This window comes from Gasterosteus aculeatus, chromosome 2 (genome assembly GCF_964276395.1).
Source record: "Gasterosteus aculeatus chromosome 2, fGasAcu3.hap1.1, whole genome shotgun sequence".
NCBI classification, from domain to species: domain Eukaryota; kingdom Metazoa; phylum Chordata; class Actinopteri; order Perciformes; family Gasterosteidae; genus Gasterosteus; species Gasterosteus aculeatus.
In genome coordinates, this window is record NC_135689.1 from 5,625,132 (window position 1) to 5,649,712 (window position 24,581).

The following is a 24,581-nucleotide window of genomic DNA, read 5'->3' on the forward strand; positions in this document are numbered from 1 at the left end:
TCTCTCTCTGTGTTCCAGGGTGAAAGAGTTGAAAAGGGCCAGGGAACATGAGTCCCCTCAGAAGAGCTCCCTGGCGATGTGACATCACTCTCCTGACACCTCCTTTCTTTTTTGTTTGTACCCGAGACATTTTACAAAGAGAAATGGAAGTAAAAAAAAAAGAAGAACATCAATGCAAGCACTGCGATTATTACTACTACTGCAGTGTTACTGGATCAACTACTATTACATGTACAACAGCATTTTTCACATATCTATTCTTTCCACTGACTTGATTTTGATTGCAGAGTGGCAACTTCTACGGGATTATAAACTAAAAGGGACGGGGGGCGGGTGGGGGGGGGGGGTACAGAACATTTGCGTCATGGCATTTTTCTTTGCACTTTATTTTTTTTTCCTGGATTGCGTTGTGTTTTTGGAGCATAAAGAGGCTTTTGGACGGCGAGGAGATAAATGAAGGCCACGGCAGAAGATCTCAGATGACGGGGAGCCGCGCAGAAACACTCTGGCCTCTAATTGTGTTTTAAGTGACCGAGCAATTCATTTGAGCAAGGATTTTTTTATTTATTTTTTAAACCAAATATATTGGTGACCCACACGCCCACTTCTACCCACGGCTGTAGATGATATGATATTCAATTTAGCTCAACGACCCCTGCTGTCCCACTGTGCTCTACCCCACCACTCTGCCCGCGCGGGTGGAGCTACGAATGAATGTAGTCCGGGGTTTAACCACGCAGAAGCAGATGGGGGGGATAAAATATTTTGGTTTTGACATTTCTTAAAAAAGGAAAAAAAGGAAGGAAACCTATGCTTTATGGTGTATATTGTCACTTTATTACTTGAATTCGTTTCATTCTGTCCAATGTATTTGTTCCATCATGTCCAATGTATTGGTGATCTGTATCTTCAGGCTCTATGTTGTTGAATCCTACCAAGAAAAAAATGCATGACTTCTTGGCGAGAAGAGTCTTTGCTTGTGTGCTTACGGTCTAGTCTTTCAGCCTATCCTCTGATTTTACTTTTTGTTTCCATCTTATCCCCCATGAGTTCTGTCATCTCGGTGTGAAGCTATCCCCTTATTGTCCCGTTTCTATTGATTTTGCGTTGATCGGTCGATTGATCCTCTGAAACCGAACAGGAGATATGAACTTGCCTATTTTGTGTTGTAATGGTTCTGGTCATGCAGTTTTATTACTGTTGTTTTTAAATGAACTTCGGAGCCTGTGAAGGCTCTTGAGGGGAAGATCACATACATTGCCTTGACGTCTTAGAGATTCTTTGAGGGGTCCCTAAGCGTGTCCCAAAATAGGGGTTTGACAAATCCATATTTTTGACAATTGAGCGATTTCTGTATATAAAGAAGGCTGAAAGTACGTAGGAAAAAAACATTTACCCGAAGGGGATTGTATTTTAGAAATATATTATTTTATTCATTAAAAATGGGTCAAAAACAGGTACGAGACAAAAACAGAATATTTGTATAGTTTTGTTTGAATGCCTAAGAAGTATGGTTGTATTGTTTGTATATAGTGTAAATACCTGGGATAAAAATGAGCTATGTGCATGAAAAGTATGAACAGAGTCAAAAAGGGAAAAAACAGCAAAACTAGTAGTGGCTATGCTCTGTAAAATTAAAACTATTTCACTATTAGAGTATTTTATTTTATTTTGATTGTTCTTAAGAAGAACATTTTGCTAAAGCATGATATTATTGCAATATAAAAAAACAAAAAAATACTGTATTTAGAGTTAGGAGATGTCTGCATTATCACAAATCAAGTACGGTTATGTTTACTTTCTTTGTTATCTGTTTGTTTTGGGCTACCAAGAATTTGTTGCCAATGGTGCCGAGGTACGTGAATGCTATCTAGCTTAGGAAGAGAATTAAGTTCATTTTTTGCAGAACAGATAATCATACCGTGAAATACACACTAGCACTGAAGACCGTAACAACGCGAGTGGTCGAGGGTCTCTAGAACAACAAGGTACACACATTGCAGGGGGAGCTGTAAGTAAGCAGAACACATTGAAGTCTGTCACGTCTCCACTATTCCCACTGATAACCGAAGCATTTGACCATCACTGAAAACACAGCAGCGTTTACATTTCATCTTGTGTTGTCGTTACAAATGGAATGTGTTATTGAGGTGTCTTGCCTGAGCTTAAAAATTGGCAGCCTTGCCCACGATGTAATTTGTGTCCCTCACTGAGAAAGATTAGATGCACGTCTTTAACTTTACACTAACTTGCAGCGAGCATTGATTCATCAATTCTTGTCTGATCCCTGCAATGCACTAGTGGCAGGATTGTCCTAGTTCAATTTGTTTTAATTAAAGGACGGGGAAAAAACACAGTGGGCTAGGCTGCCAGGGTCTAAATAGACCTTATATTCCATCTAGTTGAACAACATGTGTAGCATACTGTACATGAATGGATTTCTTTGTCAAGCAGCTGACAAGATTTGCAAAACTAACTGTCCCGACATTGAAAGGTGCTAAACCGATTCTATCTGGAAAGACGGCACTAAACGTTGCCACTTGCCTCGATGCAGAGTCAATGAGCCAAAATGACTGTAGTAACTATGTGTGAAATAGTGCTCGGGTGCCATTTATTATAATCAGGCATAATAACTGTCTTCTACATTGGATAAACTATATTAAGCGTGTATGTATTTATATATATCAGTATTGATTGGGCTGTAGGAACCATCTGAGAGAGAACCTGAGCTGCTGGTTCAGAGGCGCCTGGTTGCCGCCTGGTGTCACATAATTTATTCCTACCACAACTACCACAAAGTGTATTCTGTATCGAAGTAATGACATTTGGTTTTTTTTAAGCCAAGTTGCCACTGAAAAAGATGAGTTTTGTTTATTTAAGTATTGTCACGTTTGTTGAATGATTATCAGCCTCGGCAGGTCATATCTCACATTCATTGACTTTGACTGACCGCTTGTTTTTTGTTGTTTTCCTGACATGTAAACTTGATTTCCCGAGTGTTTATGTAGAAAGTGCCTATTCATGTCCTGATCACGCAAGCCCGGTGTCACAATGCGGCCGGCGCACAACCGAGGTTGAGGGAATGTGAGAGAACAGACAGTGCTGCGTCCTCTCCGTGGACACGCACCATCGCCGTCACCTCACACGCACCAAACGCACAACATTCCCACCGCACACTCCAGCTTGTCTACGCGCTCGGCTCTATTTTTGTTTTGTATGCCTTATTTTCCTCTTTCGTAAAGGGACAGCTTGCTGAAATCTCACTTAGATACGCCACTACTGGGGTTTGTTGCCTGGCGATTGAAATCCTCCCGGTCTGTGGGTAGAACGCATAGCCAATGCAACGTCGTGGTGAAAAGGAGAAGGATTTATTATGCTTGCATGGGTAAAATAGTTAACTGGGTGACCAAACTGCACCTAAAGCATGCTTATTTTCCTAGAATCTGTAGTCAGATAGACTTGTTATAAAGACTCACTGTTGAACGTTGGTTTTGACGTGTCACAGAACTCAGAAAGTGACTAGAGGCCTGACGGGAAACTTACAAATGAGCCGGCGATCGATACTCGGCGTCGCTGCGGGAGGACGGGATTGTTTTTAGACAAACTTTTTAGACCTTTTCTTTATTTTTCTTCTATTCCTTTAGATTTGATCAGTGTGCTCCCAACTTCAAATAGGACAAATGTACATGGGTGGAGACCATTGTCACAGTATGTATAGCAAGTATTAACCAAGTGACACACCGACACACGCACAAGCACAGCGGCACACATGCAGACGTATCGCGGTGTCCGTTCCATTTGTACTCTGAGCGGCATCGCTCTCCTCCAGGCTGAGGGACAGGTTCACCCCCCCACACCACCCCCGTCTGTATTTTACTCAGGGTGCCAAAACGGGGAGGAAGAAGCAGAGTGGGACACGTGATTCACAGAAGAAGAAGCTGAAATTAAAAAAAAAAAAAATCCTTCCTGCTGTGCCCTCCGGTAAAGACAGACAGCTTCTTTCAAGTATAATCCATTTCCTCCCGGTAACGTTGATCATTGCAGACACCGGTGGGGCCGCGGAGTAAAGTCCTGTGATATATATATATAGCTTATTAAGATAAATGATTTGACTTTCTGTCATAGGAGCCTGTCAAATCACAGTGTAACTCAGGCCGGTTCTTTAGGCCTTTAATTTATCTAAGTGACAAAATGCAGAGGGTATTTAAGATTTAACATTGTAGCTATGTGAAAAGTGCACCCTGCAAATCTTGTTTTGTACTGCCATTTGTGAATGGGATGACAGGTTTAGCTTCATACACGTTATCTGTCTCGAAGGATTGACCAGGGAATCTGCCTTTCCTCCTCTTTTTCTTTTTCCCCGAGCACCTAGACCAGAGAAAGGTAGGCACATCAGGACAACAGAACAGAAACAGTTTTACAACATATTCCACTTGTGGACACAGAGCAATAAAGAACTATTTTGTGGAGACCTATAGACCTAGTGAAGTTTAAAACGATTGGACACATGTAGTCGACTTACTCTTATGCAAATGCCAGTATTGCAAGACAAGCATTCAGTAGTTTATGGACAGCAATTATATGGCACCCTTTACCGAACTGCACGTTTTCATCAATTCCAAACCAAGAAGAAAAAACAGGCCCTGCTTTGATAGAAAGTTATGGGTCCTCGACACTTTGCATGTGAACTAGTGTTAGATCTATTTTCCTCTCCTCTATAGCTGTCTTTCTCTCTGTCTTTCCTCGTTATGTGACCCACTTTTTCTCCGCTCCCGACCCCAAACCTCGAAAGGTTCATCTCCTCTTGGTTCTCCTAATGTGTTTTGCTTTCCTCCTTTTTCTTCCCTTCTCTTGTTTGTAAGTTTTATTTCGGTAATTGTGCATGTACAAGCGTCACTGACTCGATGGATATGTTTAAAAAAAAAGGAAAAAAAAGATATTTCAGCTGCTGAAGCCATGCAAAACGTTTTGAATTGCCCTTAAAATATGGAAGATGTTTTCTGAATGCTTTATATTCTTTCTGCTGTAAAATAATAAAAAAAGGTAAAAATGAAGAAAAACTTGGCTACTACGTTTGCTCCATTTTTTTGGCCCAGTATGTTTTGCACAGACACCTTCAAGTTGAGACAATTACAAAGACAAGTATTTATGATGCAGTTTTTATTGTTCAACAAACAGCGCTGTACGACCTTTTACTCCCACCTTTAAAAGACATGTGGGCATAACACGTACGACTAAGGACTTTAAAAAAATGTGTTCACATAAATATACATAAATTATTTCAATAAATCAACTGTAAGTCCCCAGATATTGATCCTAATTGTACCTATGTACTACCTAATACTGACAGTGAGCATGCATGTGAGTGGACATGTGTGATTACATGACACACTGATACCTGCGTGGTGATTATCATTGTGTCTGGATGTACTTATGTGTGTTTTAGACGCAGTACTTCCAGAAACACTCAGAATTCCCTGCTCTCTTCCTAAACTGCTTCCGGATGCCAAACAGGCGGCTGAAAGGATTTAGGAGGCTTTGTCTTTCCAGCAGGACCTGCAACGCGGGATGAAATAGCAGCTGTAAACATTTGACTTCCGGCTTACTTTTCTTTGGTGTTTTAAAGGAAAGCATTTGTAGAAAACTCACCTCTCTTTTCATCCCCCTGGGAAGCAGGCCCGCTCTAACACCTGGAAGAAATAAAACCTAAGATCATTCAATCACAACTAAAACTACCCGGTCTTGATCAGCACCTCCAATGAATGGATAAAATATGGTAACAACACGGGTCACACATCATTCTTTGTGTCGGTGCAAAATATGTAGCACATTCTTTCTGCAAGATTTTTTCCCTGGACTAAAGGTTCTGCATCGAGTATGAGCACTTTAATACAAGACGAGCTGTGTGCGTGTTTCTTACCGTCTTTGTTATAATCCCCAGATATCAGAGTGGAATATCTGAGACCAGCTGCATCCCGGGAAGGAAAGTTTTGCTCGGAGGGAGACAGATCATCCAGAGCGCTGAGTCCTCCGTCCTCAGCTGATACTGAGGACAAGATGACGACCACAAGTTCACATAATGTACAATTTCTAGAGATTTATTTAGGTTATTATGCTAGTCTATGCTGAAGTTGTCATTATTTGTACAGAAAACTAAATTAAATATATTTTCTGGAACAGGAGATAAATCAGTTTGGCAGAACAATCAGAGTCACACAGTCAAACTCTTCAATGGTTACGTTTTATTGCTATGAATGCAAATCGCGGTGCTAAATGTTCCGTGAACAAAAGCTACACAGTGTATAGGACTTTCCACTCACCGGGTCCTGGATAGGGCATCTCCTGGGACTCTGTGATGGGGTGGGCCAGCAGGGGGCCAGAGGCCACCAGCAAAAAGGCCCAGGACACAAGATGGTCACACTTCATCACGAACCCGACGCCGCTGCTGCTGGAAGATTGCTCTGAACCGCACGGTGATCCTCAGGTGGAAAGAAGACTTGTACGTGCTCGGTCACAACTGGCTTAAATACTCCCCCCCCCCCCCCAACCCTTATGCCACGCAGCAAACATGCACTCTTTCCGGCCAAAACCACAGCCCCATCCCTTCTAACTGCAGTAAATCAATGGGCAGTCACAGGTGAGTTACGGTGCCGCGGCCGTCGCTTCCAGGTCACAGCCGTGTTTTACCAGCTCTTCAGCTTACTTGACTGTTTAACTGTCTTTGTAAATGGGATTGAAGCAGGTGTTTCAGATGTCCTGCAGGGGAGCAGGTGGAGAAAGGCGGCAGCCAAATGGCCGACGCTTTCACGCTACCGGCTCATTAAACTGTTGGGCAATTTGAATCCTCTTGACTCAGAGTGAATCTCCACAATGTGGAGCTGCGTACAAATCAGTGTTTATTCCTAATGAAACGGCGTGATCATTTTCAGAGACTGGTTCAGCAGAAATGTTCAAATGTTGGAAGCCTTGGAGCCTACAGGTCATCTGACATTCTAAGTCAATCTAAGAGACGAATGTGTTCTATGGGGCATTGAATCAGATTGACACGTGCATATTATTTAGAGCACTTGTTTTGGTAAGATGTTAAACGTGTGCATTCACTTCCTGGTTATGTAACAAAACGCAACTTTATGACAACGTCCAGCTCTAACTCAAAAAACCTTCCCCTGCTGTCGTGGGGACGGAGGGAGAATGCTACTCACGGGGTCATATTCTGCCCCTCCGTGATTTGTATATTTATTAGAAGTCTGACGTCAATGTTCAGTGTCTTCTATGATAATGAGGGTCGACAGAGCGACAGTGACATTTGATTTTTATTGCCCGAAGACCCGGCTCTACATTAGGTGCTGCTTCATAAAAAGCTATTACCATTTATATTCTGTATTAGTCAAGGCCCGGCTGCCAATCCCAGTTTATTCCGGCCTCTAAACTAAACGTATAGTCTCCCCCAATGCTTGAGGTTTATCTTGTAACATATGGGGTCCTCTTTTACAACTTCACGAGGACGGTTGAATTTTATCAAGGTACAGCCGTGTCATAAGCAAAATGGACACTTTTCTAATTTCTTCACACGATATCATTTGGATTAGTGTGAACAGAGCCGAGTAGGTAAAGCGAGAGTAGCTGCATCAACGATGGGGAGTTTTTGTTGACATCGTGACTATTAACCTTAAATAGAATTTAAAGGCTAAACTCTATTTGTTAAGAAGTTCTATGGAAACTCTCCCGGTATAGAAATGTCGATTAAAAAAAAGATATATTACAAATGAAGTCCTGCTTTCCAAATGTTGAATATGAATGAGAACAAGTATTTGCACTGAAATATGCTGATGTAGCAAAAGCAGTGTAAAAAATGACAAACATTCCCGTCCCATTTGCAGTTTAAAATGCTGCCACATTAATATGCAAAATTGTTGCAAAATGGTGTTTGAGAAATATATTCCACTGAAGTTTGTAAAGTACCTGTTGAACATTTAGTAACAGCAGAATTAAATGGATCCTTTAATGAAAAACCCAAATTACACCGAAATGTCCACATCTCCACACCAGATATCATTCAGATGTGATTGAGTATTTAAATTGTCAACCTTTGATTTCATATTCAGACATTATTACTGAAAATACCTGATTTTATGTTCACATGTCCCATTAAACAGTCCAAGCTTTGTGACCTCACAGGTTTTTACCACTTGCTGACAATATTCGGCCCACAGGACTCTGACTGACGTATGTACAGCCAGCAGAGGGCAACGTCATGTCTAGGAAACCAAATACACCTATATTCCATAAACTATTGTATTTATAGATTGTCTGCACATTAGCCTCCATTCTAATCTTTTGATTTTAGCTCAAAGAAAATATCTTCCTAAACACTTTTTATTCATTTCAGTCTCAGTGCACAAGACATCACAAAACCTATAGCTTGCACAGCCTCCAAATGATCTTCATTATTGACATTTACAAGGCAGTTTTTGAAAAGAGCCCATCTTTCTCAGAAATGGGTCTTTTGGGATTATTTTTGCCAACCACGTTGCCACATTATCAGAACGTAAATCAACACTTTTATGCTAAAATGCATACTCTGCGGTGCGAAGTAGTCCTCTCCACCATAATATTTGCACATTCTAATCCAGAATTTGTTCATTCAAATAATAAAATACAGACACAACCATCGGCAGGTTGAGAGTTGCCTTCAACGACTAATCAAGATATTGCATTTTAGTCAGCGCACATTAAAGTTGTAGTCGAGGAACCTTTTGGAATATTTGAGTTCTAGGCACATTGTCGGCCTGAGGTCACGTAGGGTGTCACTAAACGAAGATGAATATCCACTGTTCTGTTGCTGGCAGTGGGCCGCTCTTCAAGCTTTATCTGATTTACTTCAAATAAAGTTTATTGTAGTTTCCGAGGCTTCACATCGTGACCGATATAAATAATTCCGAGCTTAAAACAGCACCTGAAGGCAACGCCGTCGAACTGAAGCCGCGATCGAGCAGCGCGAGCGACGGACTGGTGGGTTAGGTTTCTCCACCCTGGCATCCCATCACGAGTTGACGCGCGCGGAGGGTGGGGAGGGTTTGTTCCATTCAGTCGACGGTAACTTCTCGTTGGGTTCGCCTAAACATCCACCAGCACACAGGCGCTGCAAACGGCCCCTCGTCCTTTGGGGACATTTCGTATCGGTGGGCAGGGACACCCGGGACCCGGGACGGAGGCGGAAGGTGCGGCGGAGCGGACAAAGTTTTCGTGGCTACTTGTTGAACCGGCTGCGCGCGCACACACGGCTCGCTGCGGGAGGACAGGTAGGTGACAACAAATGGACGGCGTCATTCTTCCGCTTTGCTCGACAAACAAAAGTGGCGCAGGTGACGCTAAAGTGCTTATAGGTAAACCGCTAATGTCTCCACCTGTAGTTAGCCGAGCTACGCGTCACCGCGCTGCTCCTGCTAGCTCGGTCGCTGTTAGTATTTAACTAATAGCTGACATTTTTATGTTTGCGTCAACACCACTGAGCTAAACCAGTCGTGTGTTTTGACTTTAAGACACTAACTTCAACCGAATGTCTCCCTGTGTAGGTGTCTTTGCCTTTCCCCCCCACTGATGTTGGATTCCCGTCCTGGTGTCCGGGTCTTCTGTGTCAGCATGAGGCTGTGACAAGACGGGGACCACGATGGCCGAGGTGGAAATAGACCAGTCCAACCTTCCACGTGTCCAAGAAGGTAAAATCCTAACTTACTCCCATCAGGCTTCTACTGTATAGAAACGTTGCACGATGGTTCCCGGCCTGTCTGTCCTGGGGAAAGGTATTTATTTTTGTTTAGCCCCCCCTAAGGCCGACCAGAGGTCAGGGCAACTGGTCTGGAGCCAGTAGGGGACAAAGTGTGTGATTCTGTGAGTCTTCAGCACAGTTTATACGCAAGACATGCTTGTCTTCATGTCTGCTGGATGCTTTGGAGACCATCAGACATTTGACAACTTATATATATACTCTATCCCACAAATAACTGTCCATGGCTTCTTTTCTCGCCTTGTGTGTGTCAGCCGGATTTCTGTGGCATCACTTGTCCATCTTCTTTAAGAAGTCCGCCTTCGGTATCTCCTGAGGTGGATCCCGTCGTGGTCCGGTGTTTGCAGAAACGCCATTTGTCGCTGTCATACACCTTATTTGTCTGCGTGTGAGTCTGAAAACAGTCAAAGGTGCGGCCTGGACACGTGGACACGTCCACGCTGATGAACGGGCTGGAAAGAGGACTGCGTGTGTTTAGTTTTTTTACTTATCAGATAATTCAACACTCCACTCTTGTTACCATTGCACAAAGGGCGCACTGTGCGGCTCTGCGTTTTCATGCTTGATCGAGCAAGGGGCCGATGTGCACACAAAGCCGGTCGCGCCTGCGATAAAACTGCACGCCGAGACAAAAGCGGCACGTAAATCAGACGGCTGCTTCGTGTACTTTTCTCAGCCCGTCGGCGCTTTTCGCCGGTGCCGGCTTTTCCAAACTGCGCCGCTGTTCTTCCTCTCTGCGGCATCGGGATCGTGTTCTTCACTTTCCACCCGATCCGGCAGGCTCAGCCAAGTCAACTCTTAGTTTTCACTGCCTCCCCCCCCCATACACACTCCTCCCTCTTATCAGTTCCTGTTTTGCCCCTCCGCTGGCGTCTCCAGATATAGCCCGATGTGCAGAGGGAATGCAGCTCTTGGAGGAATTCCACCCCCACCCTCCACGCTCCCATTTCCACTCGCACCGACTGACCCAGACTCCCTTCACCCCCACCCCTCACATCTCTTTGTTCTCCATCAGTTTCCCTCAGATCGCGTAGTTTATCACTCATCAGCACAAAGAGTGGTTGGATGCACCGACCGCGATTGGTGAAATGTTGTGCGAGCACCACAGGAGATGAAGCGAGCGAGGCGGGTGGAGGATTCTGTCTGGAAATAGAACCCGCGTCAGTTTCTCCTTAAGGCCCGCTTTCTTTGTTTATCGGGCCACTTGGAAGTGCTGCTAACCGAGTAGCCGAAGAGATGAAGGTATAGTAACGTGGTATATTTGAAAGGGGCCGACAGGCGTTGGAAAATAAACCCCTTGTTTGGACTGTTTAGGCTCGAGGTCACGCAGGTCGTGGTTTCCTGCCCATAACGCCGGCCCCTTCGCCACACTTTTGTCTGGCCGCGTCCTTTGCGGATGTACCGGGTAAGGCAGCGCGTCGCCTTAGGCGTTCTTTAGCCTCTGGTCTTCAAATGCCACAGGCGATTCCTGCGGATGTACCACCCCGACGCGGCCCGGCAGGGTCCTCTTCGGTGCCCTTATTAAGAAGCTTATATAGGAGGAGTTGAATTTTGAACTCCCACTGCACAAGTCCCTGGACTCGTTTATCCGTGGTAGTAACAGCGTCTCCTTGTCCCTCCCACAGCACGGCGGTGTGACTGCGGCTTAGAGGAAAAACAAGTTGACCCGCAATGCAGACACGCCCTCAGCCACGTCTGCACACACACACACACCAAACAAGATATTTATCATTTTACCTGCTTCTTTCACTGCTTTCTGAGTGAGATTTAAGAGTAAGCTCCTGTCTTGAAGCGTCTGTTTATCCTTTGGGATTGAAACCAAGTGTTCGGTTGGTCGTTATTCCGTATTGACAGACGGGATGGATGAAGGCAGCTCGGAGGTCTTTTCAGCGGATAGTCTCTTAAGCTCCACGACAGGTGTGTCAGTCTTGGTGCGGGTTAACACAGTGTAGTATTATGTGGTGTAAACAGACCCTGGAGAGGGCTCCGCTCTCTGGGGGGGTTCTATGAACTTTGACTGTTGGGGCCCCTGTAGACTAACCCCCCCCCCCCACCTCCCCCATCCCAGTGTTGTTCTCAGCAAGGACATTGTTTTCCTTTTATAGGATTTGACCAGCAGACTGTTTTCAGAAGTGTTTTCTTTCTATTGTCCTCAGTTTGACTTGTTATATCAACTCAGAAGCTGATCTGTAAGTGCTTGTTCTAGTGTTCTCTTGTAGTTCAGCTAAGGTGCAGCATTAAAGAGGACTCTTAACCCGTAGAGGAGTCCGACATGGTGGGTCAACGGGGATGGATGTGTCTAGATTAAATTAACCTGAAGAGCTGTCCTTAAAGAGAGATGGTGAACACAAGTAGTAGCAGTAGAAATTTGTCCATTTGTTCTCGTGGTCCACGACATAATGCGTTTTTATCTTCAGCAAGTAAGTAAACTTCCGGAGTCGTCTGTTCAGTCGCTCTTCTTCTTATTTGTACATCTTTTGTACTTTCGCTCCCTCTGCAGCGAGCGAAACATCTTCCACGCCGGTCTGTCGTTGGGCCGCACCGTTTGAACAGACGCTCTTTGACACACCGCAAAGTGTGTTGTTGTTGTTGTTGTTTTTTTCCCGGACCGAGTGAAATATGGAGGAAGTGGAGAAAACAGCTGCTACTTTGGGGTTTCGTTGGACAGGCTTTTAACAGCCTCGGGGCGTCGACTCACACACGCACACGCACACGCACACAGAGACAGGAGGGTGATTCAGGACGTCCGGCAGTAGACGACATCAACAGTACACAGATGCTCTGTTAAACTGTAGAGAGCAAAGCGACCTTCACCGCCTTTTCATCTGAGTATTCAGAAGAACTCTGGTCAAAACGCAAACTAATAACTCCTCCGGAATGTTGACCCCCCCCCCTCGAGTAGCTTTGTCAACGCTGTGACAAAAGGGGACAATGCGTAAGCTGGCATTAATGACTTGAAACCGATATGTTAGGACTTTACCCAGCAGCAGGTGGTGACACCGTGGGATCATGGGAAAGGGAAGGTTCAATGTGGAGAAGCAGACGGTTTGCAGACTCTTTGCTAAAGCCTCTGGATTCACAACGATGCTTTCGTACCATAAACTTTGCGTCTCCGCACGTTGTTGAATGGAAAACAGGGACCTGCTTCCTTAAAATATTGGCGACGTAATTTAAAGATGCATACACACCAAAACTGTGAGACACAAAGCGCCAGTCTGGTCACATTACTGCTGTTAGGATGCAGAGCTGTTCCTCTGCAGTCTTTACTCCAGGGAGCTTTGGGAGGACAGTAAAAGCTGTGGTCACTCACCCCGTTATGATGGCTTCACGAGGGCTTTTTATATATTTAATGGTTTGTTCAGGCCAGACCGGTAAACTCCTCCAGCTTTTGACTGTCAAATAAACAATAAAAGACACACCGCACTTCTCTATATATTTCTTTCCTTTTTTAGGCAAAGTGCTGAACCAGAATACACTATAATATCATTTCAAGCCGTCCAAGGGCTCAACCGTGTTTCTGGATGGAGCAAACAAGATGCTTGTGGTGGTTCTGTTGTTTCAGTGATCCTCAAGCTGAGAGAACAGCTTCCTTCTTTAACACTCGTATCCCCACTGCAGTCACGTTGGAAGACTTTAAACCAGATGTTGGATCGAGTGAGTCTATTAGAATGTGTAGTTTTGGTGACTAAGCATTCGGAGAATAGAGGCTGTCAGTTTATAACACTGGTTTATTTTTATGGACATGGAATTTAAAGGAGGTTGCTGCACCAAGAGCATCTCTAAATGCACTACAAAGGTTATAGTCTTTTTATTTTATTTATTTTATAGAAAACTTGTTTAAAATAGTTTTTGACGCACTTGTATCTGATTGGTTGTCGGTGTCGGTTCAGGTATCTGCATCGGGAGCAGAAATCTGCATTTGTCACCTTTTGTCTGACGCTGAAGCTTCCCTGTGTTGTTGCAGTGCGCCAGTGCTTCGCTGTGCTGGAGGATGGAGCGCTGGCACACAACCTGCAGGAACAGGAGAGTAAGTACAACGTGGCAGCTGCACACCACACGAGTGTGTAGTCGTTTGTACTGTGGGCTGCTCTCTAGTCTTAGGCAATCACTACCTCTCCGCTTTGGTGACTTCATCTGTAGTTACCCTCCTACTGAAAAGCACCCGACCATTTTATTTAGCAGCATCTATTGTAATTTATTCACACACAACAAAGGATTACTATTTGTTGCACGTCGTTTTTTTTTTATCGCACACATTGAGTCTGTCCTGACTTCTGCCTTTTTCTTCTTTTTTCTCGCCCTTTTATAGTTGAGCAATACTACACGACCAACATCCACAAGAACCAGCTGGTGCAGAACGACATCCGTGTTGCCAAAAGGCTGCAAGACGAGGAGGAAGAGGAGCAGGCCCAGCAGAGCACCCTCCACAGACAGTCCTCCAGGCGACTGTGGGTGACTTCCTGCGTGTTGCCCTCATGTTAGATGTGCATTGTTGCTGGGTGGCTTGGTAGTTTCATCACGTATGTCACAAGCGTGAAGTCTTTTCCTTCCCTGTCTGCAGAGAGATGGAGGACTTTGAATACGCCCGTGTAGTTCAGGAGGAGATCCAGCGTTGTGCCGAGGAGGCCCGGAGGAGGGAGCAGGAGGATAAGGTGAGTTCAAACCGAGGTCAACCGATTTCACTCGCTTTGCATTCCTCCCATTAACATTTAGCCAGACTCAACTCTCCTTTATATGGACAAATAGGTCAGTCGTGACAGGCGTTGGAGCGCCCTGAGTATGCTAATATTTTAACCAGCTGATATTTTTTGTAATTTATTGAACTATGACATCTTTTGTCTTTTTTTTCCCCCATAATATTTTGGACAAAATACATTTTGACTTTTCTTTTAGCATCTTTGGACATATTATTTTTTTCTAAACGTTTTTCGAACTTTGTTTTTTTGGACTTTCCGTGACATTTGCCTGAAAGTTGGTTGTTAATAGTTGATCATTTGTCACTTCTGTTACAATTAATGCCGGCGGCCAGAAGTTTGTTCAAAGTGTCCCTCAAAAATATCTAACGCGGCTACTGAGCTTAGGCCACAATGGATCGTGTTAATGGATAGTTCAACTTAGTAAGTTGGCGCAAAAAGAGGAATATAAAGGTCCATTAATGAGTATGTATCTCAAACTGCATCTAAGGGCAGTTGGCCGACTTAAAACCGCACCAGCATGATCAGTACTTGTTCATTCAGCACTGGGACTCATAGACTTGAGTACCACCTGGGACGTACTTGTATATCACTTAATTACCTCCCAGTTACCAGCAGGTCGGGGAGTACCGTACCGTTTACTTTGCTCTCTCTCAGGGGCAACTGAATCCATAATGAACGGCGGTTGCAGCAAAGTGCTGCTCTGGCCCTCTGATGTAAGACGGCTGTGTGAGCCAAGTCAGCTGTTTAACCGGTCACATCTGGATGATGCTCAAGCTATTTATATGGTGGTTGATCCCAGACGTGGAGCATCAAGCCCTTGATACAGAATGTGTGTGTGTGTGGCTGAATGAAAGCATATAATATAACATGGATTTCTCGATAAGGCTTCACTGGTTCACAGCTGTATTCCCGTTTCCTCTAGTGGTGATTTGTGTTAAAGCAGCGGCTCTCTCCTAAAATGTTTCAGATACAAAAACATTCTTCTCTGAAGCGGAACACGCTGGGGAAACCGAATGGGTCGCCTCTCAGGAGCCCGGCGTCTAAAAACCTCTGTGCATCCGATGTTTTCTACAGAGAGGAACATTCAACTGCCTACTAATAAAAACAACGGAGTTGAGCCGTAGAAGAGAAAAAGCCAACTGTGCCATGAAGCTCCCCAGCTGGTGGAGTGGAGGAGTCGGCGTCACAAGGCTGCTCAGCATAATATTTTCCTTTTACTCTGCATTTTCCTTTCTAGAGGAGGCTGCTGTGGAAAGGCTTCTAAGAGCTCCTTGTTTGGTGGAGGTGAAGTCAGAGCGACTGTGGGCTCTATTCATCGTTACTGCAGCGCTTGGAGCCGGCGTGAGGCGTCTAAGGATGTACTCGTTTTGTGTTGCTGTCGGGAGCAGATGATGAACTGTTTGCTTACCTTCCTTAATGACTGACTGATCAGAGGTGTTGATTAAATATTTGCCTCCCTGTAGATTTTGCCTTTAATTAAGGAGCAGAAGGCATCCGGCTGTGCATTTTTAAAATGCCAGATCCCCGTGGCGGGCCGCGCCTGACGCGCCACGGCAAGCTGCTAATTGTCTGCTGACGGTGGCACAGTGGCTGCCGCGCACACACACACACCGACTGCAAAACAAATGGAGCTGCGTTGGCTTTTAGTTGTGATCTAAGTGGCAAAGGCAGCCTACAGAGAGCGATTCCACAGAACTCTCCGCAAGAATTGGCCCATTAGTGGAGAATGTTATTGGTTCTGGACTTTCCAAGCAAAGTGGTACGGAGACAGGTTGGTGGGGGGGGGGGTTTCAAGTAGAACAGCTCTAGTAAGCGCAGCCGTTCCCCCGTGACGCGGTGTTTACGCCGAGTTGCGGTACCAACGCAGTAGTACCAACGCGTTACATTCACGTTGCTGCTTGAAAGCTAATAATATACAGATCCAATCAAAGGGAACTGAGAACCTCTCGGAAGAAAAAGTGATCTTGGGTCAAACCGGTTTGATTGAAAATGGTCTTCTACTGAATACAGTGTAAGAGGTGTTTTTCTTGGAGATGTTTTTGTAGATTTCCAAAAGCAGGTTAGCAGATGTGAGATAAAGCAAAAGTTTCCTTCAGACTGAACCCGTCTGAGTGTGGAGTCGGGTGATGATCTGTGTTGTTCTGCCTCCTGCTGGTCGAAGTCTGAGAGAAACCAACCGGTCGCACGCCAACGTCTGATCCGACTGCTCTCAGTCCAGAGGCTGTTTTTGTCCCGACCATTTCATCACTTGCGATAACTGATTTGTCAACTTCTGGTCAAGAAATCAATTTGATATTTATGTTTATTTTCTTATTTTACCTGCATTTCTCTGTAACCTTCATTTAGCGCAAAGTGTTCTAAAATAGGTTACTTATATTTCATAGAAGCGATCTGTGTCTTCACAGGAAATAGCTAAACAAATGCAGGAAGAGGAGAAGGAGAGAATCACAAGAATAAGCAGAGGGTGGGACGGCCTTAATGAAGGTACGGTTTGTCATTTCTTTCATTTCAATGTTTTCTACAGTCAGCGACGTTACTCAACAATCCAAATACACTGACAAATAATGTTAAAGATCTCTTGTTTTAAAATGGGCTGTTTTGAACTAAATGTGTGTATTTGCTGAGATTTTAAGAACGGCAAACGTGGAAACTAGTAGCTTATTGCTACTGCTGATTATTATAAGTCATTCTCCACATTGTAACTGCATGAGCAAAACATCCTCTACATTGCTATCGCCCTACAGTTTATTCTTCCCTCCATGTGCTCTGATCCGTTCATGCATGGAACATGTGTCCCTTTATGTTATGTTTTAGTTGTGAGTGTCTGTCTTTACGATGCCCTTTCATCGTATGCAAAGCATTTGCGTAACATGATTAACTGCAGTTATGCCGTAGTACATGCTAACAGACTCACCCATCTTGCTTTTGTGTTTGCATGTTTGGCATTACTGAAGGCCGCACTATCGACCCTGCACCACCGTCCCCACGCCAGCACACACTCACTGGCCTTCACCACGGGGGGGCGCAGTACTCGTCTACCACCACCAGGTGGCAGTACTCCACTTCTCACAGCCATTCAGACTTCACCAGGCCTCCGGCTTACTCCCCCAGGGGGGTAGACGCTCAGAAAAACACAACTCCATGGTCGAATCAAGGACACACCGACTCCATTAGGGAAAACACGAGTGAATTGAGGGAGCGTTTGAGTGAGGATTCAGAGGACTCGGACACCGTTTTCTCTGAGAGACTGATTGAGAGACTCGACACGGCGCCTCCTCGACGGCGGGCATCTTTATATCAGCCGCCAGAGAGGAACTACAGGAGTCTTTACTCTCGCCGCAGCTACACAGAGGAGGAGAGAGGCGAAAGGACTGAGAACTATAATGAAAGTGGGGATCTAGAAAGGAGGAACCGTAGGAATTTGGATGCCCAGAGCGAGGAGAACCGGGGTCTCCACAGTGGCAGGGAGCAGGCTAGAGACTGCAGGTCGGTTGAGGTCAGAGAAAGGCGATCCAGTCGCAGTAAATCTGTCAGGCTACACGACCGGAGGAAACCCAGCAACGGAGACTTGGCGAGGACCTGGAGCTGCACGGAAAACCCAGACAAACATGTCCGATTTCAGGACGACACCAGGCGCTCTCCCAGGCCGCAGGGAGACGCGCTGCACGTCTGGGAGATGCTGGGCCAGGTCCTCAGGGAGAGGGGCGTGCCTGTGAGGTTTGGCTGCAAGGGGGCGCCGCTTCAAATAAGGCCTGCAGGCAGAGACAGCCTGGTGCTCCACGGGAGCGAGGTCTCCTGCAGCGACTCCCGACCACATCAGGGAGCGTTCCGGAGAGCTGCCGCCACCAGGCACAGTTTCCATGGAGATATCAGGGAGGGGAAGCGATACCCAGAGAGCAGTGGGAGAGATCACAGAGACTGGCAGAGCAAAGACAGAAATCTTAATGAGATTAGTGGAAGAGACTCCAATCATCCTGCGCGGGGAGAGCGGGGGGGCAGCAGACGGTGGAAAGACCACAGGCGCACCGAAGGTGGCGGGAGCGAGAGGAATGCAAACCACTGCAGGGTCGAGAGGACAACGAGCCAACGGCGCAGGTTTCGGCCCGAGGCCGTAGAAGAAAGGTTAAGCTCGGAGGAGGAAGGGCGGGAGGCGGGGAGGGGAGGAGAGCGGCCCCTTCCAAGAGCCCCACAGCGCACCCGGAGCCTCGGCAGCAGCCGGGCGTCAAGCGGGGGTCGGTGGAGGCGCGCGGCAGCAGGTAACGCGCCGAGCTCCCGAAGCTCCGCCTCCTGCCTCTCTGTGCGTCTGCTCCTCCCATCTTCCCTCAATCGCCGTCTAATCTGGACAAATGGGGGCTTTGTTGGTGACTTGGGGTCTCTTGGCGAAGTGGGACATCTTCTTCTCTGTGTAATTCCAGTAGTCCTGAAACAATCTCCCCTGTGTGCGATCATCTTCATCCTCCTCTTCCTTCTGTTCTCGTGTAGTGAGGGAATCCGCGCCACGAAGTTCCTTTCAAAACTTACTGACGTGCCCTAACGTGCTTCCTCTCATCTCTTATGACTCAAACGCCATCGTTCCCTGTCTTTCCTTTCTTCAGTGACCTATGATTCATCAGTAATCGTCCTGTGTCTTCACTACTTGTTTGAGTGATGTCTTCAGATTGATGCATGTCGTACTTTGACCTTTAGGAGCGCCGGTGCAGGCGGAGGCGGGCGGGGCCAGCCTGGACCTGCGGGAGCTGCGTCAGGTGCTGCAGGATGAAGAACTGGCTCACAAGCTGCAGGAGGAAGAGGAACGGCTGCTGAGAAGGGTAGATGGAGGATTTAGGGGTCACAAAAGGACAAAGGAATGTATTCTCATTATTTATTTTGTTCTTTTGCCGTTTTGTTTTCACAGAACTCTCGGACCTCTCCATGTGTTTACCCAGAGGGAGACTTCAGAGTGGCACAAGTGGCGCAGGATGAGGTACAATTGATCTACCAACGGCACCCAATGATCTCATCCCTAATAGGCCGCTGTGGAATAATCTACTGTGTCTTTTGGACCAGGAAATTGCTCACTTTATGCAGAAGCAGGAAATGAAGTCCAAGCGAAGATCTCGGGAGCTCGAGGGGCCGGAGTCGTGGCGCGAGCACAGAGGGATGATTAGCGGTCGAGCTGCACGGGACAGACCGGTAAATGGGTTGTAGATGAAGTGTCTCGCTATGCTAACACAGCATTTCTATCGCTCAGTAACTGTGTCCCGCTGCACAATCTGTTAACAATAGTATGTTCATTATCTCGTTATTTACTCCCTGCAGGTCCATCGAGAGAGACTCGATTCAGAAGGCCTTCCTTCCCCCACTGAGGACGGCTCCCCAGAGAACCAGCCGCCCAGCCCCTTCGCCACGATACCGTAAGCCCCCTCTCCCCCCTCCTGTGAATACACATGAAACCAATGAATGTCCGTGACCAGCTGTTGATCATCTGCTTTACATGCTGCATTTACAGAGAATCCCAGCAGTTCCGAAACATTGCGGAGGAGCTGGACCCGACCTTCCAAGGCGAGAGGCCGAGCACAGAGGGCTTCGGGGGGGGGGCAGAAGGTACCGTAAACGGCAGATGATGGTTTAAAAAAAAAAAATCAATTTAAAGGAGACCTGCATCCCAATGAGTGGACACTCACAATCTATTTCCTCCAATATAGGTCCAACCTGTCAGTCACTCCCAATGCCTCAAACTGGCTTGAACGACTTACTCGAGGAGGCGACTTTCATTCCCCCCACAAAACGGAAAACGGACAAATCCGGGCGAGTTAAATCTAAAAAGAAGGACAATTGCAAGCATCAATAATTTCACACATGCTGTTAGAGTGCATATTTATATATATGTATTTAAGTTTGTTTGTTTTTTACTGTTTAAGGTTGAAGGTATCTACCAGCCACCCAACCAGCACTTTAGACCAGTGGATCAGAGAAAGATTTGAGAGAGTGACATTTTACAAAATATGCAAATAACGACACTTTGGACTCGTGCCTTGTCCAGCTTTCAAAGGGAAATGTAGAAAGTCTTGTTAGAATTATTCAGTGTTAATCATACAAAATATATTTTTCAATATTTGTACTTTATTTTTTTGCATCCCTCCCTCATCTGTAACCACGTGTTTTTGGATGAGCTTAGTAGCGCTGTAGTCATTCCTCACAGCTAATAATAGCCACCAAAGAGCCGCCGAAATAACAAAAAAACAGTCAAGTCGATAACCCCGTGCTTTTAAGGACAAGCTACTTTAAGACATCCTCTTTCTTAGTCTCTGCCAAATTTGTGTTGTGGAAGTGTGGCGCGGCCTTGTCCATGTTTGCAACCGTACAACGACAATCAATTTAACTTTTTGAAAAGCAAATTATAACAATCACGTTATGTTGTTTAGTGATATTTAGATTCCAGATGTTACCATGTCTTCTGCGGACAGTGTATCTCAAACTAATCGAAGGTCAAAGATCCACTTATTAGGGGTTAAAACTGCGTCTTGTGGTCGTGTGATGAAACCGCCACTCTTAAACTCTAAAAGTGGACCTTTTATGCTCAAACTAGTCCGTGCAGATCTGATAAATGTTGACATTACAACGTGAGTTATGTACTTATGTCTGTTAATATTATTCATTTATACATTGAATATGTATTCTAACACAATAATGGATTATTTGTTTATTCATATTACTCCCATCTGTAATTACTACATTGCCATATACACTACATTGTTTTTTTTATTATACAAATTAAATGTGCCACTGCTCAGGTGGACCACTATGAATGCAATTGTTCAGCATGAAAGGGCAACAAATAAAATTTAAAATTTAAATTTTATTGGTGTTTTTTTTTTTTTATTAGAAAAGTACAATGTAAAAAACAAGTGTTGTAAAACATTTTTCTTAACAAGAAACAAACGGAAGAAGTTAATCCGATAACAGTAATGTAAAGTGCTACAGTGGATAAATTACTGAATGACGTAGAGTGTGGTAACTGTGAACCTTTTGTGGTCTCACTATGACTCTCAGATACTGATACACTACTACAGCGTTGGGCCAACATCTGTCAAATGTTCCATTCAGAATCAAGGAGTACGCCCGCTGCAGTTTACAAAAGACGTGTTTGAGGAGAGACGTTCCATTCACGTCAGATCGAGCTGCCCACTCTGTCGTGTTAGAAGATAAGCTGAAGCATTTCGGAGCACGGAGCCTTCTGGGGTGACGGGGGGGGGGGGGTTTCCACATGACCCTTGATGTGAGCTGCTCCGCGCCTCCAATAATAGACCACCGTGTATGACATATGTCCCACGGTTAAGGCTTATTTTATCTGCACCCTTAGTTTGACTAATCTTGAAAAACAAACCAACATCAAGGACTCCCAATGTGACGCACCGTGGGATTTTCTACTGATCTATAAGCTGCTCGTAACTAATCTTGTTTGACGTTTTATCGTAATGAACATTCCACAGTCTCATTGGGGATCCGGTGTTGCGTTCAAAGGGCACGTCCCTGCTTGCGTGTGTGTATTTACCTTGAATTATTTACTGCAGAGTTCCCCATGACATATTGTAAAACTTGTCAAAACTCCCCCGGACTTTTTCACACTGTATTAGGAAGTTCCTCATACTTCCTGGTGATGTTCAGTAGGCTGTAATAAGGCTGTTATCTTGTCTTCTATTGGCACATATCTATACATTAAATATTGGTAATAAACAAAAACTAAACTACATGATAATGATCAGTATTCAGGATGTATATTATTGTCTCCCTGTACTGAAACTACGGTTTCACATGTACGAGCATGAGCAGTAAGAGGAAGGTAGCTCCGTTAGTCACTGGTGTGATTACTTTTATCTGGGGGCGAGTGTGGGTTACACATCTGGCGTGACTAAACCTGTCTGGTTATGCTTCCACCGTCACCTGCAGTATGCAACTACTTTGTTCGAAAAGGCAGCTGGCACAAGGAAACAAAGGACGCCACAGGTCTCTATCTCATGCAACAAGCTTAACCGAAAGAGGAAAATGAAAACACATCCCCATTTACTGTTAAACTTCACAAGAAGAATACAATAGAAAGTCCTTGTCATTTGTCTTCCTCCAGATAAAATCCCCTTTTGCTATCGTCAAAAGATCACTATAATTACATCCTTGTAACCGCAGAGCAAGCAGTTCGTGCCGACCTGTCTGCGTATTCCTTTCAGCTCTGGAGGGATGTTTAACTTTTCTGAGAATGCCACGTAAAAACCCCGGGAACTCTGGTGTGGTACTCTGCCCATCACGCGATGAGCCGCTCGGCAGAGTCGTCGGACGCCAGCGACTCGGAGCTGCTGCCCTGCTCTTGCTCGGCCTCGTGGAAGCTGCACTCAATCGCTATCAATGTCCTGGGATCATCTGAAGAGGAGAAAGACGACGGATCAGATACCTTTTCACTGCGTTTGGGCTTTTTGACAAACGGTGTGATCACAATCCGACAGTGTGTTGGTAATTACCTGTAGGACTATCGATTATCAGTGTCCGTGGGATGGCCTTTCCTTTTTCTTCTTCTTCCTCCTCCATTTTCTGTAAGGCTTTCTTGGCCATAATTCTGCTTCTGCGTCTGCTGATGATGATGATCGTGATGATGACGACGGTGCCGAAAGACGTCAGCAGCAGACTGGTGACCATAGATAGGACGAAAGGCCATGCTTCTTCTGTGGGATCTGACAGAAAACAGCAAGACGTCAATGCTTCTCTTTGGATAGACGCGCGAGTTAAAGCGCCGCAGGATGACGCCCTACCAGGTCGCTTTGGACTTTTCGCCGGCCTGAGTGAAACGCCACACGTGATGTCGGTGAGGGCGTTTCCCCCGGCAACGATGTGTTCCGCTGGATTGGGACACCTTCGAGGAGACAAATCCGTCAGTCAGCACACCAATGAAACATGGCAACGGTACTTGTGTATGTGTGTGTATATATATATTATATGTGTATATATATATATATATTAGAGCGGCTAATATCTCACTTAGTACTCCACGGTTTGCACATCTGGTGAACTTGGTCATTGAAGGTTCCATCTGGACATGGTCTGCAAGAACCTGTGCAGACAGTCGTTCAGTTGGTTTGCCCCAAAAACATAACCTGTAAATGTGTGTGTGTGTGCGCACTAAAGTCATGAGGTCATACTTACGTTTCTCTGTGGGTTCCTGACCTTTGTCACATTTATCCACGCAGAAGGAGCAGCGGTCGTCCCCACAGGTGAGCCCCTCTTTGCAGCCACACTTTGTGTCGGTAGTGGTCGTGCACTTTTCCACTTCGACAAGAGCACCTGCACGTGCAAAGAGGGTTGTCAAAGAACGTCACCACTGGAGGGATTGCTCCTGAGATGGGTTTCAAGATATGACAACTTACCCAAGCACCGTGTGCACGTGGTACACATGTTGGGTTTCTCCACAAATGCGCCGCGTTCACATGGGGTACAAAGTTCTTTTGGCCGTGGACCACAATCTTTCACAAGGCGGTTTCCTACGAAGAGGGTGAATTCTAATAACGGATAACTGGACATCCACGTAGAACGCGCTTACAAATATTGAAAGGTTTGAGAAACACAAAACACGCCAGACACTAAAACCTATAATGTGTAATGTGTCACTCACCAGGATGGCAGGCCTGACAGCAGACGTCGGTCCCGCTTGCTGTCCACCGGATGCAGCCTGTGTCCGTCTGTCCAACGCTCCACAAACAGCCCTGCAGGAGCAGAGAGAGACCCATCGTCCAGAAGACTGCAGCCATGCTGACGCCAACAAAGCTTCCTCGGGAAAGGTGATCCAGGTCCAACAAGTATCCCCGGGAACAAATTTGTTTGTTTTTGTTTTCTTCTCTCTAAGTCTGTAGCTTAATTCTGTAAGACGTGAGCATTCTTCTTAACCAAAAGCCAGTCCGCTTTAACGTTGCAGGGTGGGAAGATGAAAGAGAGAAGAAGAGATCTCCCTGTGCTGTGCTGTGAGAGCTTTCCATCTCATAATCAACTCAGCAAGCTGAGCAGGTTGATTTATACTCCGGGGGGCGTGTCTAGTTTGTTAGTGACTCACGAATGACAGAGCTATTTTGTTGCCC

The 24,581-nt window shown here is 45.5% G+C and overlaps 4 protein-coding genes across 24 annotated transcripts in view; 2 read left to right on the forward strand and 2 right to left on the reverse strand.

The window, feature by feature from the left end:
- The window catches only part of camta1a (calmodulin binding transcription activator 1a), a 245,774-nt gene extending 240,714 nt beyond the window's left edge, over window positions 1-5,060 (forward strand). For 6 of the 13 annotated variants that reach the window (XM_078087768.1, XM_078087776.1, XM_078087789.1 and 3 more), the window contains one exon: window positions 19-798. In XM_078087768.1, coding sequence (XP_077943894.1) covers window positions 19-51 — 33 coding nt within the window. In that variant the 3' untranslated portion in view covers window positions 52-798. Of the gene's footprint in view, window positions 1-18 lie in introns of all 13 variants that reach the window. The other 7 variants (XM_078087794.1, XM_078087799.1, XM_078087817.1 and 4 more) reach the window with 2 other exon arrangements.
- Window positions 5,061-5,145: 85 nt separating this feature from the next.
- LOC120828964 (urotensin-2) lies at window positions 5,146-7,732 on the reverse strand. Its single transcript, XM_040192668.2, has 4 exons — window positions 6,321-7,732; window positions 5,921-6,046; window positions 5,650-5,690; window positions 5,146-5,556 (listed from the first exon to the last, which is right to left on the reverse strand). Exons 1-4 carry the CDS (start codon window positions 6,424-6,426, stop codon window positions 5,443-5,445), a joined length of 387 nt encoding a protein of 128 aa, XP_040048602.1. The 5' UTR covers window positions 6,427-7,732; the 3' UTR covers window positions 5,146-5,442.
- A 906-nt stretch (window positions 7,733-8,638) lies between these two features.
- Window positions 8,639-21,320, forward strand: ccdc187 (coiled-coil domain containing 187). Of its 9 annotated transcripts, none has more exons than XM_040193711.2 (13): window positions 8,639-9,386; window positions 9,576-9,719; window positions 13,752-13,814; window positions 14,097-14,235; window positions 14,349-14,439; window positions 16,890-16,968; window positions 17,439-18,740; window positions 19,171-19,292; window positions 19,379-19,447; window positions 19,531-19,656; window positions 19,783-19,877; window positions 19,973-20,067; window positions 20,169-21,320. In XM_040193711.2, the coding sequence occupies exons 2-13, from the start codon at window positions 9,671-9,673 to the stop codon at window positions 20,312-20,314; spliced, it is 2,376 nt and encodes a 791-aa protein (XP_040049645.2). In that variant the 5' UTR covers window positions 8,639-9,386; window positions 9,576-9,670; the 3' UTR covers window positions 20,315-21,320. The 9 variants fall into 9 exon arrangements, with proteins under 9 accessions (XP_040049645.2, XP_040049644.2, XP_077943966.1 ...); XM_040193710.2 differs by having other exon boundaries at window positions 8,909-9,302; XM_040193712.2 differs by having other exon boundaries at window positions 9,371-9,460.
- tnfrsf9a (tumor necrosis factor receptor superfamily, member 9a) lies at window positions 21,303-24,497 on the reverse strand. Its single transcript, XM_040193715.2, has 7 exons — window positions 24,122-24,497; window positions 23,877-23,990; window positions 23,656-23,793; window positions 23,491-23,563; window positions 23,265-23,365; window positions 22,977-23,186; window positions 21,303-22,878 (listed from the first exon to the last, which is right to left on the reverse strand). Exons 1-7 carry the CDS (start codon window positions 24,255-24,257, stop codon window positions 22,763-22,765), a joined length of 888 nt encoding a protein of 295 aa, XP_040049649.2. The 5' UTR covers window positions 24,258-24,497; the 3' UTR covers window positions 21,303-22,762.
- Between the last annotated feature and the right edge of the window lie 84 nt (window positions 24,498-24,581).